General features: G+C 45.5%; 1 protein-coding gene across 5 annotated transcripts in view; it reads left to right on the top strand.

Annotated features, from left to right (window-relative positions):
* The first annotated feature begins 407 nt into the window (after positions 1-407).
* The window catches only part of UBP14 (ubiquitin-specific protease 14), a 47,836-nt gene continuing 32,044 nt past the window's right edge, over positions 408-16,199 (top strand). For 2 of the 5 annotated variants that reach the window (XM_087395340.1, XM_087395338.1), the window contains exons 1-4: positions 408-870; positions 1,206-1,380; positions 1,485-1,597; positions 1,733-2,069. In XM_087395340.1, coding sequence (XP_087251466.1) covers positions 775-870; positions 1,206-1,380; positions 1,485-1,597; positions 1,733-2,069 — 721 coding nt within the window. In that variant the 5' untranslated portion in view covers positions 408-774. Of the gene's footprint in view, positions 871-1,205; positions 1,381-1,484; positions 1,598-1,732; positions 2,070-16,199 lie in introns of those variants that run through there. The other 3 variants (XM_087395341.1, XM_087395339.1, XM_087395342.1) reach the window with 2 other exon arrangements.

Genomic DNA, 16,199 nt, shown 5'->3' with positions numbered 1-16,199 from the left:
TTCTCTTATTATGGGAATTTTGCAAAGGCCTTAAATGAATGGTATGATAGAAGGATAACCTCAAGAGGGGATTTAAGGGTTGTCATAATCTAAGGGTGGTGCGCCTTGTATTTTTAAGGGATTTATTTCTTCCTTGGAAAGCGAGTCTTTGCTTGTTCACAAAGTTACCCTATGATTAAGCATTGCTTCATCACTCTCGCACCTCCAAAACTCCCTTTTTTAAGGGGCTCCTAGCATCAAGTTTTATATATATCGACCTATTTCTTTCTTCCTTTGCTTGTTCACAAAGCTCCCTATGATTAAGCATCCCTTCATCACTCTCACACCTCCAAAGCTGCCCTATAAAGGTGCACTTCCCACATTTCTTAAACTCCCTTTTTTAAGGGGCTCCTATTATCAAGTTTTATATATATCCTTTTCTTTGCAAAAGTTCTACCTATGTCTTTCTTCCTTTGCTTGTTCAAAAAGCTCCCCTATGATTAAGCATCCCTTCATCACTCTCATACCTCCAAAGCTCCCCTATTATTAAGTTGCACTCTCACTTTTCGAAAACTCCCTTTTTCTCCTATCAAGTTATATATATATATCGACCTATTTCTGTCTTTTCCTATGCTTGTTCACAAAGCTCCCCTAGTATAAAGAATCCCTTCATCTTCTTCTCTTTCTGTTCAAAGTTCACACGTCCAAAACTCCGATCGCTTTCCCCTTGGGGCTTCATCTGCCCTTGCTCACCTGGACTTCTTTTTGGATTTTCCCAGCTTCCTTCGCGGCATCATGGAACTGCTGCGCTCCCAGCTCTCCAAAGTCAGGATTCCTGAGCCTTCCAATCGCATCTACAAACATGAATGCTGCATCTCATACGATACGCCGGTACTTCCTCTTTTGCCTTGCCCCTTTGATGGCTATCTGCAGTGAATGGCACCTTACTGTGAGCTCGGCTTAGCTCCATCGTTTCATCAACTCTACGTATCCTTGGAACCGAGGGTTTATATGATCACGAGCGTATCTGCAGCTGATTTGATGCATACAAACACTAACTTTCCTATGTTGAAATTGCTTTTCCCATTCTTGTCTTTCAATTTCTCTGAATTAATCTCCAGCCTTTCATTTTATATAGATATCGCCTAAATGCTATTGCTATTTGATACTAAGATTGCTTTCATATGCGTAGCCTAAATGCTACATGTCATGGTATTGTTTCTTAGCAGAAGTCAGAAGGAGGGTTATTTGTGGATTTGTGTTCATTTCTCGCGTTTGGTAGAGACTACGTCATGTGGCAATATCAGAAGACTGGAAACTCTATCTACTTGAACATCAAAGAAAGACCTAAACCAGACAATGGAGATCGTCCTCACAAGAAGCCTACTCTACTTGCCATCGGTGTGTTTCTTTAACATTTACTATCTCTAGTTTTTCATACAATTGTGCCAGAGTGGGTATGCTAAATTTTACGTTTTGTTTGAAACAATTGCATTTTATTGCAGGAGTGGAAGGAGGATTTAGCACAAAGGAACCAGAATATGAAACGATTCATAGTATTGTCATCTTTCCAGATTTTGTTGAACTTCCGTTTCCCAACGTCGAGTTGCCAGAAAAGGTGGCTAAATTTTACTTCCCTGATTTAGGTTACTCTGAGAACGTTGGTTTGGAAAATATTTTCATTTGATTTTACTTGCTTGATGTATTGGCGTCCGTGCATTTCCCCGATCTCTGAGATGTTTGAATGCGTTAGGTCAGGCTTGCAGTGGACGGTGTACTGGCTGCTGTGGGAGCTGAGCGTAAGGAGCAGGTTGCAGCTTGGACTGCTGATAAAAAGCGAATCAGTGCTTTTGCATGCAATTTGCAACAACTTGAAAATGGGGTGACTGTGCCACCAACTGGCTGGAAATGCGTCAAGTGTGATAAAACAGAGAACTTATGGTTAAACCTCACAGATGGTTCAATTTTATGTGGAAGGCGAAATTGGGATGGGACTGGAGGCAATGATCATGCTGTGGAGCACTACCGTGAGACAAAGTATCCTCTTGCTGTGAAGCTTGGAACAATCACATCAGATTTAGAAGCTGCAGGTAGTTTTCTGCAAGGTTGATACTGATATATGTGACATTTTGAAAGTTGACCTTAAGGATGTCATGATCACACATAGAATCACGTAAGGAGACATTGCCAAAAAAAATTTGCATTTTCACAGCTAACTCACAAATCCAAGATCAAGATCATGCAATGTGAATACACAAGATGAAAAGAAAGGACATCGCTTTTAGGTAAGAATGTTGATCTCTTCATGTGTGCCAGGGCTGGTGCCAATCATTCTGATTACAGTGAGTGGCATGGGTGGCAGACAGCTGCTGATGTTGTATTTGTGTCCTATGCTTGGTTTAAAAGACACAAAAAATCAAAATTTGTATGATTGGATATATTCTAGTCTTACAAAGGTATATATTTGCATCCTATGTTGGTTTATTTTTCCCCCTCTGAAGGCATGAGATCATTCTTGCATTGTATTCTTTGGTTTCCCATTTTTGAACACGTACTTGTGCAGGCCACGAGCACTTTTCTTTCTGCTTTTATAGATGAGCTTGGGATTGTTCTTGAATTTACCCAGCATGCTATCGATGATCCTAATCTTTCCACACCACGAAATGCTTGCTGAACACAGACCAACACTATTGTACGTAAGAGTGAAGAGAGTAGATCAGACAGCCTGCCATTTTGTTTCGAACAGGCCCCCCTCTTTAAAAGGAGTAAATGCTGGATATTCGCATGCTTTCACTTGTTTTGCTACTACTTTTGGCATGTTTTTGGATCAGTTGCTTGTTTTTTAGCACTGTCTGTATCGTTCGTGTGTCTGTGCTTGTGGTGTCTTGTCTGTGGCTGAGTGCTTTGCTTTGTGTTGCCTGACTGCTGGTGCCCTCAGTGTCTGCTGCAACCGTAGATAGTGCTCTGTGTAGGCTGAGCCTCAACAAAAGCTCGCTAGGTGAATGCGCATAGCTTGCAAATCCGCTGCTCTCTACGTGTGCCTGTGGCTCTCCCTGCCTCGATCCTCAACTGATGGCACGCTGTCCGATGGCAATCCTCTCTGTGTTAGACCTGTTTGAGTGGGGCCTCGTAATCACTCCATCCTCTGATACTCTCAGGAAGTGATCATGGTAGAATTGGATCTTGGTGGAGGACCTTGGTTCCCAACCCAAGTCCGAGATGTATAGAGCTAGAGTAGATCCAATTGTATGATACGATTGATCTCGTCTCACTGGATCTGGAGGGATGGGACATCAAAGCTGTACTGAAAAGGGGGGAGGCGGTCCATTAGAATACGCTGTCTATCAAACCATCTAGATATGTGTACGTACCAGGTTGTGTTTGTTAGCTTTTGATAGGCTTTGGTATACCTTGTAGGGGGGCACTTCTCCCAAAGGTTCTAGAGTAGTACGGGTTTGTGCAACTTGGCAATCTTTCATGTAGTAGATCTATGTGTTGGAAAGGCCTCATGGAGGGTTGGTATTGGAGGCGCTCTTCCCTGATGGTTCGAGGTCGATCATCTTCCATGTTAGATTATATGAGTTGGAGAAAGTCATCTTGGTGTCTTGGAGCTGTTGGCAGCATTGATTCATGTAGTGTTTCTCTCTATAAAAGATTGTTGTTGCTCCTATCAAAGATTGTGTGTGTGTGTGTCGCCTTTACTTCAGATCTACATGTGTCGCATGATGGGATATCTCAAGGTGTATGCTCTAGGCACACCTTGGGTTCTATGTGTGTGCTAGAGGCACAGTTAGGTGCCCATAAGCACTGTTAGGTGGTGGTAGATGCCACATAGGATGATTGAGAGATTCTAGGAGCTGATTGAGGAGATGATTGTGGAGCTTGGTGGCTCATGTAGAGGTGCCTACATATGGACCTCACCTTTCTTCATTCCATAAGCAAGCAAGCATTCTCATTTCGTGTTTAGCTTCATGCTTTCCTTTCACTTCTTCAACATGGTATCAGAGCACTATGATCCTCCTTGAGCCCATTTATGCCATGTCTTCTTCTTCTTCTTCTTCACCTTCCTCTCCATTTTGCCCCTTTCTGCCCAACCACTTGGAGGGCTGAGTTCTCTACCTACAAGCAACCATTCCGAGGGTCCTTCTGGCTGGAGAGACCCTTCATATGGGTGACCTTCCATGTTAGAGGAATTAGACAATGGTGCCCACAGACTCGTGTAACAGCCGCCTTCTTCTTGACGCTATTTCGTGCAATACGACTTGCTGGAGTAGCCATTCCGAAATTCCTCTGAGCCACGCTTGCACAACAGCATGAGCTAGCCCCTGTCTAGATTTGAAGTGAAATGGTCCACCAGGGAGGGAGAAACAGACGGAAAACCAGTCGACATTCAAGCTGCTGGCTATGGCGACGTGACGCGGCATTTCGCCCTCTCTTCTTCAGTGGCTCTTCTCTGGTATACCAGCTTTATTTCTACCTAGAAAGCCCTCTTTTCTTTGCTTTGAAGAGTGAGATACAAGCCCTCCAAGATCAGGCCTCTGTTTTGGACAGTTTTGACAATGTTGTGAGTTTGGTGCTACATTAGATGCTACTTTAGCATTTCTGATGTTTTAAAGTGTTGAATAGCATCAATACAATTGTGGCTACAACTTTTCTTTAGGTTGCTATACTTGGATTTGCTTGGAATACTTTCATTTAGCCACCTCTATGAAGTATGCAAGTTGAAGTATCATTTCCATTATGATTTTTATGGAATTTGGTTACAAGTCTTTGCTACACTAAATGCTTGTACTTTGAAGCTTTAAACTCTTTCTAGCCTTGTAAGAGAGTAGACACTGCCCATTTTGGGTTAGACCCTCTCATGGCTACCTTCTTGAATATTGATAAGTTCAATGGTAAAGGCTTTCACACATGGCAGATGAAAGTTAAGTTTGCGTTGATGAGAAAAAACCTCTGGGGGCTTGTCAAACCTGCTTCAACTTCTTCTTCAACAGCCTCTAATGCTGGAGAATCCTCAGCTCCTACACGCGCGGCACGAGATCCTGCTAGAGAGGAGAAAGCCTATGGCATTATTGCTCTTGGCTTAGGAGATGACTATATTCATCACATTTTTGATTTGGAGTCTCCTTCTGAAGCTTGGCAGAAGCTTGATATTATTTTTGGTGCTAGCTCTCACATCTCAAAATTGTCACTTAAGATTGCTTTCTTTGAATTGACGATGGCTTGGTTGCCCATGTCAATCACGTGCGGAGTCTCATGACTCAACTTGCTTCTATCAACTCTCCAATCACTACAGATGATGCAATGGGAGTATTGCTCAAAAGTATGCCTGAAGACTATGATCATGTTGTTACCACATTGAAAAATCTTCCTAATCCTACTCTTGAAGGTCTTATTACTGCTCTTCAAGAAGAAGAAAGGCACAAGGAACTCCGGAGAGGCAATGACACAGCCTATGCCATAAAAACTCAAATGGGCAAGTTTCAACCTTGCAAACATTGTGGGAAGACTAATCACCTCTCAAAAGATTGCTTCAAGATCAATCCTTGCAAATATTGTGGCAAAAACAATCACCATGAAAAGTTTTGTAAGGCCAAAAAGGAAGCAACTACAAAACCAGAAATTGCTAATTTACTTTCAGTTGATGTGCCTCCACAAGATGAGGCCTCCTATGAAGATTATGCTTTTTGAACCATCTCCATATATGCTCCAGATCTCTCTTTTATGTTGAGTCAAGGTACTCTGCCTGGATAGTCCTCCAAAATGAATGGAATAAACTATTGTGTTCTTTGTAAACACCTCTGGTCACCATATGATGTAGGCCATGTGTATGTGTTTTGCTCCATGGTACCTCCTGCAGACATTATGTGCATGTACATGCAGGGGAGATAACCATTGGAGGGTCTTATGTATCCCTTTGTGAACTTCACACCCTTGGAAACCCTTGCTAGCATGAGATCCTAGCCATAGATTTATCCTTGACCACCATGAGATGGCATGAGAAACTATGAGACTAGATGTATCCTTGACATAGCCTGAGGCATTCCCTTGAGGGGGGGTTTGATGGGATATCTCAAGGTGTATGCTCCAGGCACACCTTGGGTTCTATGTGTGTGTGCCATATGGACTGCACTTTTCTTCATTCCATAAGCAAGCAAGCATTCTCATTTCGTGTTCAGCTTCATGCTTTCCTTTCACTTCTTCAACATCGCAGCCGTGTGACATTTCTTATCCGACCGTGTGTCGGCTCAGCTAGTCGCCATTTTATGCAGAATTTACTTAAGTGGTTCGGGTGTGTCGACTTCTGTCAGTGGATTTTCTTAGGTCTTGACTTCTTTCAGCGGATTGTCTTAGGTCTTTGTGGCCTTATGTGTAGTCATTTTTAAGACGTAAGCCTCCACCGTAGGGATTTGTGGAGGCCTCTAGGTCTTTAGGTTTCTAATTCTCTAATAAAATAGTCATTTCTATGTGAAATCCATCTAGGTTTGTTGTGAGCATCTCTTTATAGATGTGAGTTAGAAGTTAGAACAGTTTAAGTCTATAGGGCTTCAGCCACTCTCGGTAATGCCAACCTGGGTAGCCTCCAACTAGGCAAGGCCCATACCCTATGAAGATATGTCACAGTTTGAAAGATGACATCAAGCTGAAGTGTTCATAGAGAACTCTGCATGTGTCATCTGATGTAGGACCGAGGAATTGCTCCGAATTATCGAAGACCCATAGACACTTATAGCCTCTGGAATCTCTGCCAGTCGGTCATTGATAGGTCGCTCCCCTAGAAGAGCGTTGCATACATGGTTGTCGGGCTCAGAAGTGTGTCAAACATCCATTCCTTTGTTGGGGGGTCGCACAATTGTGCCTGAAAGCATTGTCGCTCTAGTCGAGCCAAAGCTCCTTGAGTCATGCTTTGGCTGCATGAGGCATCATGAAAACTTGCCCCATGAAGACTGCCCCTAGATAGGTGTATGATTGTATGATCTCAACCAGCTCCCCTTGGTAAGTGAAGCTGAAAGCACTGTTGCTCTAGTTGAGCCAAAGCTCCCTAAGTCGTGCTTTGGCTGCAGGAGTCATCGCGAAAACTTGCCTCATGAAGACTGCCCCTAGATAGGTGTATGATTGTATGATCTCAACCAGCTCCCCTTGGTAAGTGAAGCTGTGTCATTGAAGTACTTGTTGGAAAGGTCACCTCCCCATTTGTAAGCCCCCATATGAGGAGAGCATGGGGGAGGGAGACCTAGGGCAATTGCCCAGAGAAAAGAGTGAAAAGAAGGTGCTGCCGCATGGACAGCATGGTGGCTGTCATGTGGGCAGCACAAAGCCATGGAACCCAGGTGGCAGGGACTGTGGGCAGATGTGTGCCCTACAGCAGGTGGCGGGGCAGCACGAGAGCCTGGCAGAGGCGCAAAACATGGCGGCTGTCTGACACAATCAGTATGGCAGCATGGTGGGATCCATGGGCAGGGATACGACCTGCAAGAAGGTCCTGAAGGTGGCCTGGCAGCAGCACAGGAGTTGCAGGGGAGTGGGCAGCACCCTGCCCTTATATAGGGCCAGGAAGCTGGTCGGCCATATAGGCCAGCCCATAGCCCCATGCATAGAGGGGAGTGGGAGTGGCTGGCACACAAAGAAAGGGGAGGCTGGGCCCCCACTTGAAGGCAGGGGGCACACAGCCCAAGTTAAAGGGCTTGTGGGGTCGGTTTTGAGAGCCCTAGAGAGGGGCGGTTTTGGCAGACTGGTCGGCCACATCTAGGCTGCTGGTCGGTGGCATTCCCAGCCCTTTGAGCTTATAAAAGGAGGGCCTTTGTGCCCTCATAACTCATCACTTGCAGCAGCTCTTCAGGGAGCAGAAGGGTCTGTGAGCAGCAGACCAGCAACCTATGAGCCTACATCCAGGACGACATAGAGGCTGGAGAGCTGCAGTCCTAGCTCAGCAAAGGTGCCAGGAAGCTGGTCGGCCACATATGCTAGCCCACAGCCCCATGCATAGAGGGGAGTGGGAGGGGGCTGGCACACAAAGAAAGGGGGGCTGGGCTCCCACTTAAAGGCAGGGGGTACACAGCCCAAGTTAAAGGGCTTGTGGTTGGTTTTGAGAGCCCTAGAGGGGGGCGGTTTCGGCAGACTGGTCGGCCACATCTAGGCTGCTGGTCGGTCTGAGCCTATAAAAGGAGGGCCTTTGTGCCCTCATAACTCATCACTTGCAGCAGCATTTCAAGGAGCAGAAGGGTCTGTGAGCAGCAGACCAGCAACCTATGAGCCTACATCCAGGAGGACATAGAGGCTGGAGAGCTGCAGTCCTAGCTCAGCAAAGGTGCCAGGAAGCTGGTCGGCCACATACGCCAGCCCACAGCCTCATGTATAGAGGGGAGTGGGAGGGGGCTGGCACACAAAGAAAGAGGGCACACACCCCAAGTTAAAGGGTTTGTGGGGCCGGTTTTGAGAGCCCTAGAGGGGGGCGGTTTTGGCAGACTGGTCGGCCACATCCAGGCTGCTGGTCGGTGGCATTCCCAGCCCTCTGAGCCTATAAAAGGAGGGCCTTTGTGCCCTCATAACTCATCACTTGCAGCAGCACTTCAGGGAGCAGAAGGAGCAGCAGATCAGAAACCTATGAGCCTACATCCAGGAGGACACAGAAGCTGGAGAGCTGCAGTCCTAGCTGTAAGAAATCCTAGATTTACTATATTTAGAAATGTGCTTAGGAACAGAAAGGAGACTGAAATAGCAGAGAACAAGGAATATTTGTATTGCTTGAGTGTTTGTAGTGTGTCATTCATACAATTGGGCCTCTCTTATATAGAGAGTGAAGAGTCTCACATAAAAAGGTGTGTACTCCGAAGTGTATGTGCATGAAGAGGTGTGTACCCCTTGTGAAGGGTGTGACCCTTGATGAGAGGGTACATTACAATAGGAGTGTCTCTTCAATAGAATGTCTCTTGTGAAGGGTTGTGCATCTCTTCAATAGAATGTCTCTTGTGAAGGGTTGTGCCTCATAGGAAGTGTCCCATCGAAAGGGCATACCCTTCCACAAGTGTCCATTCATCAAACCATCCATAAGTCTAAGATATAGAGAAAGGAATACGTCACAGATCGTGACATCCCCTCCCACTCAAAATAAGACCCTGGTGGAGATAATGAACTGATGTAGAAAATATCACGGTAAATTCTGAAAATACTGCTGTAAAATGTCAGGGTACTGCTGTAAGTCTTCATCAGATTGCCAAGTAGCGTCGGAGTCGTCCAGATCTCGCCAAAGAACAAGGAATTCCGTGATAAGTTGATGTCGAGTCTCTCGTTGTCGATGGTCTAGAATACGCTCAGGAATAAGGAGAACATAATCGTCTTCGATTTCTGGGACATAATCACCTGCAGGAGGAATTGCTTCATCGCCTGGAATGTACATCCTTAGCCAAGAAATATGAAATGTCGGTGGATATCCCATGATGGTAATTTCAATTTGTAACTTAAAGATGAATTTTTCTTGATGATCCAGAAAGGTCCATAGTATCTTGGTCGCAACTTAGGAAACACAGACTTAACCGTCTTATAGCGATGTGGGGCTACAAATAACAGCACCATGTCACCAGTGTCAAATTCCAAGTGACGTCTATGTTTGTTGGTAGACCATTGATACCGCTCTTGCGCTTTTCGCATATGATCCCTGACTTGGAGTAGAATGTCTTGCATTTCTTGAACCAGTTGATTAGCTAGGGCCACTCGATGTTGAAGTACAAAATTCGTTGGTACAATCGGAGTGTGTCCATAAGTTGCTTGAAATGGAGTCATGCTGATGGTACTATGGAAAGAGTTATCATAAGCAAACTCAAGGAGTGGTAGATACTCTTCCCAAGTTGCTAGGCGTGACTGAATATAATGTCGAAGCATTTCTTCCAGAACTTGGTTGACTCTTTCAGTCTGGCCATCTGATTCTGGGTGGTAGGCTGAACTGAACAGTAGAGTTGTACTTAAAGATTTAAACAGTGAAATCCAAAAGTGATTGGTAAACTTAGGATCTCTGTCGGATATGATATTCTTGGGCAATCCATGGTGTCGGAAGATGTGTTGTATGAAGAGTTTGGCGATGTCTGGAGCCTGTGCACTGCTTTTGCAAGCAACAAAGTGTGCCATTTTGGACAGTCGATCAACAATTACCATAATCTGAGTGTTACCTCGGGAGGACCGTGGTAGTGTTGTAATGAAATCTATATAAATACTTTCCCACCTTTCAGTTGGAAGTGGAAGAGGCTGAACAAGTCCTGCTAGAAGTCGTCGGCTTGCTTTCATTTGTTGACAAGATAAGCAAGATGTAACCATTTTGATGACGTCGCTTTTCATATGAGGCCAGTAGTATGTTGCACTGAGTAACCTATAAGTCTTGTTGATGCCTGGATGGGCAGCATAAGGAACTACATGATGCTCTTTTAACAAAAGACGTCGAACATCCTTGTCATGTAGTACACAGACGCGATCTTGATAATACAGAAGGTCGTCCATATAAGAATAGGTGAGAAAATCTTCTGTTCGGAAGTCGAAGGTTGATCTTTTGAAAGAACTTGTATTGCTGTGCCGAAGTCTTTATCATTGAAATACTTCCCTTTGAATGAATTCGGAACATCCACAGATAATGTAGAGATTACCATAGCTGATGCTAGAGTTAACCTGCTGAGAGCATCTGCAACTACATTGCGTAGTCCTGAAATGTACTCAATGGTCATGTGAAAGTTGGCCAGAAACTCAACCCAGCGTGCTTGTCGAGCATTCATGACTGGCTGATTAAAGATATACTTTAGGGAGTGATGGTTTGTCTTGACCACAGAGTCGGCTCCCATGAGATAATGTTTCCAAGAGTGATAAGCATGTACAACGGCAAGAAACTCCTGATCCAAAACCGGGTATCGGGTTTGGATATCAAATGTTAATGGCTGTCAAAAGCAATAACTCTGCCTTCTTGCATCAAGACTGCTCCTGTAGCGATGTCGGAAGCGTCGGTCATGACCTCAAATGGAAGGTTTGGGTCAGCAATAGCCATAACTGGTGTGGTAGTGAGTGCTTGCTTGAGTTGTTGGAAACTATACTCTGTTTCGGGAAGCCATTGAAAAATTGCTATGCTTTTCAATAATTCGGACATAGGAGCTGCGATTTCGGAAAACTGAGACCTTTGTATGGTAGAAGTTTGCCAATCCGAGAAAAGAGCGGACATCATGAACATTCTTAGGAGTAGGCCAGTTTCGGATTAACTCGACCTTCTTGGGATCCACAGAGATGCCTTGAGCTGAAATAACATGTCCCAAATATTCGAGTTGGGTCTTGTCTTGAAGAACTCACTCTTCTCAATGTTGATGTAAAGAGAATTTGCGCGGAGAACTTCAAAAACTTGGTGAAGATGTTGTTTGTGCTCATGTAGGGATCTGCTGAAAACGAGGATGTCATCGAGGTAAACGATGACGAACTTATCAAGGAAAGGCTTGAAGATGTGGTTCATTAGTGTCATGAATGTGGCCGGGGCATTGTTTAACCCAAAAGGCATGACCAAACATTCATAGTGTCCATACTTTGTTCGAAAAGCTGTCTTGTACTCATCGCCTTCTCGTATGCGAATTTGATGATAACCTGAACAAAGATCAATCTTTGCAAATTGTGTTGCGTGTAGAAGTTGATCGAAGAGGTCATCGATGCGAGGCAATGGATACTTGTTTTTGATAGTGAGCTTGTTGAGGGCTCCATAGTCGATGCAGAGGCGCATTGACTTATTCTTTTTTTCCACAAGTAGTACAGGAGATCCGAAAGGGCTGCGATTGGGCTGAATGTGACCTTTGTCGAGTAGTTCGGTGACCTGTCTTTGGATTTCTTCATTGTGAGTGTAAGAAACCCGATAAGGAGGTTTCGACGGTGAATTACTGCCGGGAATAAGTTCGATTGGGTGATCCACTGGTCGCCGAGGTGGTAACTGCTTTGGCAATTCCTGTGGAAAAATATCCAGGTAGGGCTGGAAAAAAGGTTGGTTGAGGTATTTAGGAGGATCCTTTGTTGGTGTCTCCTCTACAGCCATCACCAACGGAAGTGAAGTCTTTACTTGACGTTTACGAACCCACTTCTTTACTTGTAGGGCAGAGGCAACTGGGGTTGAAGGAGAGTCCCTAGAACAAGTTAGCTCAATAAGTTTCCCCTGGTGGACAAACTGGATAGTATGGCTGCGAAAGAGCTTGGCCAATGTAGAGCTGACCATTACAGTTCTGTAATTTGTGACTGAATTTTTGTCTCCACCTTTGTGTAAAGGCTGGACCCAATTTTCTTGCCATTCTTGAGGAAAACCGTGGTGTAGGGCATGTGTTAGGATGTGTGAGAGCCATGTTCTTGCTCGGTCTCCTGCCCATTTCACAAATTCAGCCTGTATCTTCATGTGATCTGATGCTTTGCCATTAACCATCTTCTTTAGTCCAGCTTCAATGTCTTCAAAGCTGAAAGGACTAGTGCATGTGACCGACAGATCCTCCTTCCCCATTTCAGTAGCATGTGCATAATTGTACAACTTGGTAACATAATCGAGCATGGTTGCATCTGATATATCCCCGATGACCTGTTTCCGTCTGCCTTTCACTTGTTTCCAGCCCTTTCTTGTATTTTTTATGAAAGTGATCAAATCAGATTTCTCTCTTTCCAAAATATATATTCTTTTCTTTTTCCATGTGAGGGCATTGTATGTCTTCTCCAGTTGTTTATGCCTATCTGCATCCAGTATGTATTTCAGCTCTTGGCGCAGTTGTTTGCATTCCTCGTCATACCATTTCTTGTGTGGTAACCCTTTGACCTGTTTCTTTTTTCTTGCATTTGCCGCTCCAAATGTTTGCGTGGCTGAGGCAAGTATTGCTTCCTGCAAGGCTGTCCATGTGGGGTTGGTTATTGTGCTCAGCTTTGCATCCAGAGTGTCTACATAAACTTGGTGTTTGTCGGGGTCCACTTTGAAACCTCCTGCATGTGCTGAAAATTTCTGCTCCTTATGTTCAAGGTGTATGTCATGTCAGTGGTCGACTACATATTAATCTCATCATTGTCATCAACATCATCATCATCATCATCAGGACATCAGGGCGGATGAGGCAATGGAGGCATGAAATCGACGATATAGAGTGCTGTCGGTTGCTTACGGGTGCGGCCCTTGACGTCTCCTTGTCATAGCTTTGCGCCTAACAAGGGCCACAGTAACCCCAGTAACCCCTGTCGGCCGGGCTCTGACTCTGAGAGGAGATATCCCCAAGTGTAATTTGTGCGTCAATCCTCTATCTAAGTTGTCGGGTAATTGGCTTTGGGTCTCGATCATGTCGAGGCCTCGTCTCGTGGGGGTCCATGCGATCTCGCAGGAAGAACTCCGTAATAGAGCTTTGAGAGGGATTTGCCAAGGAAGAAGTTTGCTTGTGTCTCCATGATCGAAGTATCCTCTCGCGGTGCCTGACTACCTCATGGATGAAGCCCACCAACCATCTATGGTCTGGGTAGGAGAGGAAATGGGACAAAATCCCAGAGCTATCTCTTAAAGAGGCAGTAGAAACGCCCTAGGATCTCATAGTAAACTGGGCAACTGAAGATGAAGCGCTCCTCCGTCTCAACCTCCTGCATGTCACATAATGTGCATATGCGCTTCTCCCTAGGTAGGTCCTCTGCTCTGCTGCTCTCGACACTAAGTCTATGTGAATAGATCCGGAACTGCCCAATAGAGATCCTCAATGAGTGGGGTAAGTGGATCTGCGTGTATCCTGGTGGGTCAATGAAACCCTCCTCTGTGATGTGCAAGCAATGATCTCTGGAGAGAGAGAGAGAGAGAGAGAGAGAGAGAGGGGTGGGGGAAGGGAGGGAGGAATTAACGTTTGTAGGAGGCCTCGGAGGCCTATGAGACAAAAATGCAAAACCAAAAGTAACTCATACAAGCCGCTATGGGTTGTAGCAAAGGGCCCTTGTTGAAAGCTAAATTGCTAAACTAGTGAACAAAATATTAGAGTAGCAAAATAGCAACACAGTATCAAGTGCTCAGAGGTGACGCTCCTAGTACACGCCCAGGCTCCATATATCCAGGTACCTTCGTGGCTTTCTGATGGGATGTGAGGATCTCGTATTTGTGTTTGTTAAGCTGTCTCTGGAGGGCGTGGTCTCCTCGATCTTTGTATGCGATGGGCTACGCCAAGGGTGATGCCTCGTCTCTGGCGGTCTCTTCTGAGGAGGGATGAAAAAGACCGGACCTCAATCGTGCGTGGTCTGGTCACTCTCCGTGCCGCATGTGGAGTGTGCGCCTCTCGTCTTGCAGCATCGTGGCGGCAGTATCGCCTTCGGGTCTCATAGTAAACTGGGCAGACACATAGCAAGTGCTCCTCTATCTCGACCTCCCCCATCGGGCATAGTTTGGAGAACCTCTGCTCTCTGGATATGCTTGTAGCTCTCCCTGCCTCAATCCTGAACTGATGTGACGAGACTCGCAATTGTCCGATGGCGATCCTCAGTGCATGTGAGACTCTCATATCCTCGAGACATTGAGGTTGATGACGAGACCATATTCCAAGACCCTCAAGAAGTGGTCATGGGAGAACTGGATCTTGGTAGGGAACTCTTCTCCCCCCCAAGCCCTAGACATATGAAGTTGGAGGAAGTCCAACCGTATGATACGTTTGATCTCATCTTGTGGGATCATCTCGTATGGTGCATCCATGCTATACTAAAAGGGGGGAAGTCTGTCCATCTGAATGCTGTGATTACCAAACCATGTGGATACCTGTGCGTACCATGCTATATCAACACCGCTCTCTACCAGTCGCTTGGAGGACTCCAATGCTCCATTGGGGCAGGGCCCAGACTCTATGAGCACCTCGCCCTCGTGTGAGTCGTGCTGTAGTTGCATGGGTGAAACCAGGGTGTCTAAAAGCCAACCCTTCGTGAAAGGGTCTTGGAAGTGTGCTTGGAAGCATTGCCTCTCCAGCCAAAGCACCTCGCCCTCATGTGAGTCGTGCTGTAGTTGCATGGCTGAAACTGGCCTTCGGGAACACCAAAGGGCAATGAAGAGATAATATAACCAGCAAATACCATAATTTCAGCTTAGCGCCCCTTTCGGTATTTCTTTATCATTTATTCAGAAGACATCCAAATACAAGAAAAGCACCGTTGTGCATAATAATCTGTTCACAGGCACTTCCGTCTTGCTATGCAATCACAAAAAGGCATCCGAGTCCAGTGTAATATCCCATGGCAGCCTTTCTTCCGATTTTGGCTGATAGTTTTAACCTGGCAGCTCTGATACCCTTCAAGGGAATCTTGGCAGGAAAGAGTCTGTCCTGGCAGCTCTGATATCCTTCACGGGAGTCCTGGTAGGACAAAGACCAGCCAAACAACCAACCCTGACTGTTCTCGGCACACAAGAAGGGATATGAAGATTTTGAGGCAGTAGGAGAGCTTCTGGGAAGCAATCGATTGATTTGAAGGCTTTGGGAACCTTGAAACAGCAACAAGCAAAAAGGCGAATCTGTCTGGAGCAGTTCTCAAGCCGTCCGGCAGTCAAAAGCAGCAGCAACAACCCTGGAAGAGGTGAAAAATAGTAAAAACGATTGGCAGAGTCCAGTCCTGAAAGGCTATTTGAATGTGGTAGCAATCTGACACTCTGAAAGGCTGGAACACTGATTTCGACCAGTTTTGGGAGCTCAGATCTGCTCAAATAGGTGCAAATTCTGAAAACTCTTAGTCTAGAGACCTTGGAAGCAGCGAAATCAGATGTGGCAGCCCTGGAAAGCCTTTGGCAGGTGCGACTCAGCAAATCCTTCCCTTTGGAAACAAATCAAGCTGCTTGGAAGCTCCAAACTGCTTGGAAAAGTGCGTTTTGATAGGCGCTTGGCTTGGAAGGCTCTTGGAAGAAGTGCAAATCAGATTTGGGGCTCTGGAAAGGCATGAACAGCAGGCATGCAGCAAAAACGAACTGATGTGGAGGCTCTTGGTACAAAAATGAATTTCGTTTTTGAGTTTCTGGCAGCCCACCAATAGTCCACAGATTGCCCTAGTAGTCAAAAATCTGCAAGGTGATGTGATAGAATAGCCTTGGAGCACTTTTCCAGCCCATGACTTGCCTCTCCCTGTTCTTCTGTGGTACAGTGGTCCCGAACATTGCCTCAAAGCCAATTTCGCCCTTTTTTTTTTGCTCCTCAAGCCAACTTGCTAAACGTGGCCCCTTGAGCTATTTTTAGCAGTGGGATTTT

The sequence above is a fragment of the Dipteris shenzhenensis genome, chromosome 24, assembly GCF_047967505.1.
Source record: "Dipteris shenzhenensis isolate YYH24624 ecotype China chromosome 24, Dip_SZ_1.0, whole genome shotgun sequence".
In the NCBI taxonomy this organism is placed as follows: domain Eukaryota; kingdom Viridiplantae; phylum Streptophyta; class Polypodiopsida; order Gleicheniales; family Dipteridaceae; genus Dipteris; species Dipteris shenzhenensis.
The sequence above is the reverse complement of the archived record's forward strand: the minus strand, read 5'-3'. Positions and strand labels throughout refer to the sequence as shown.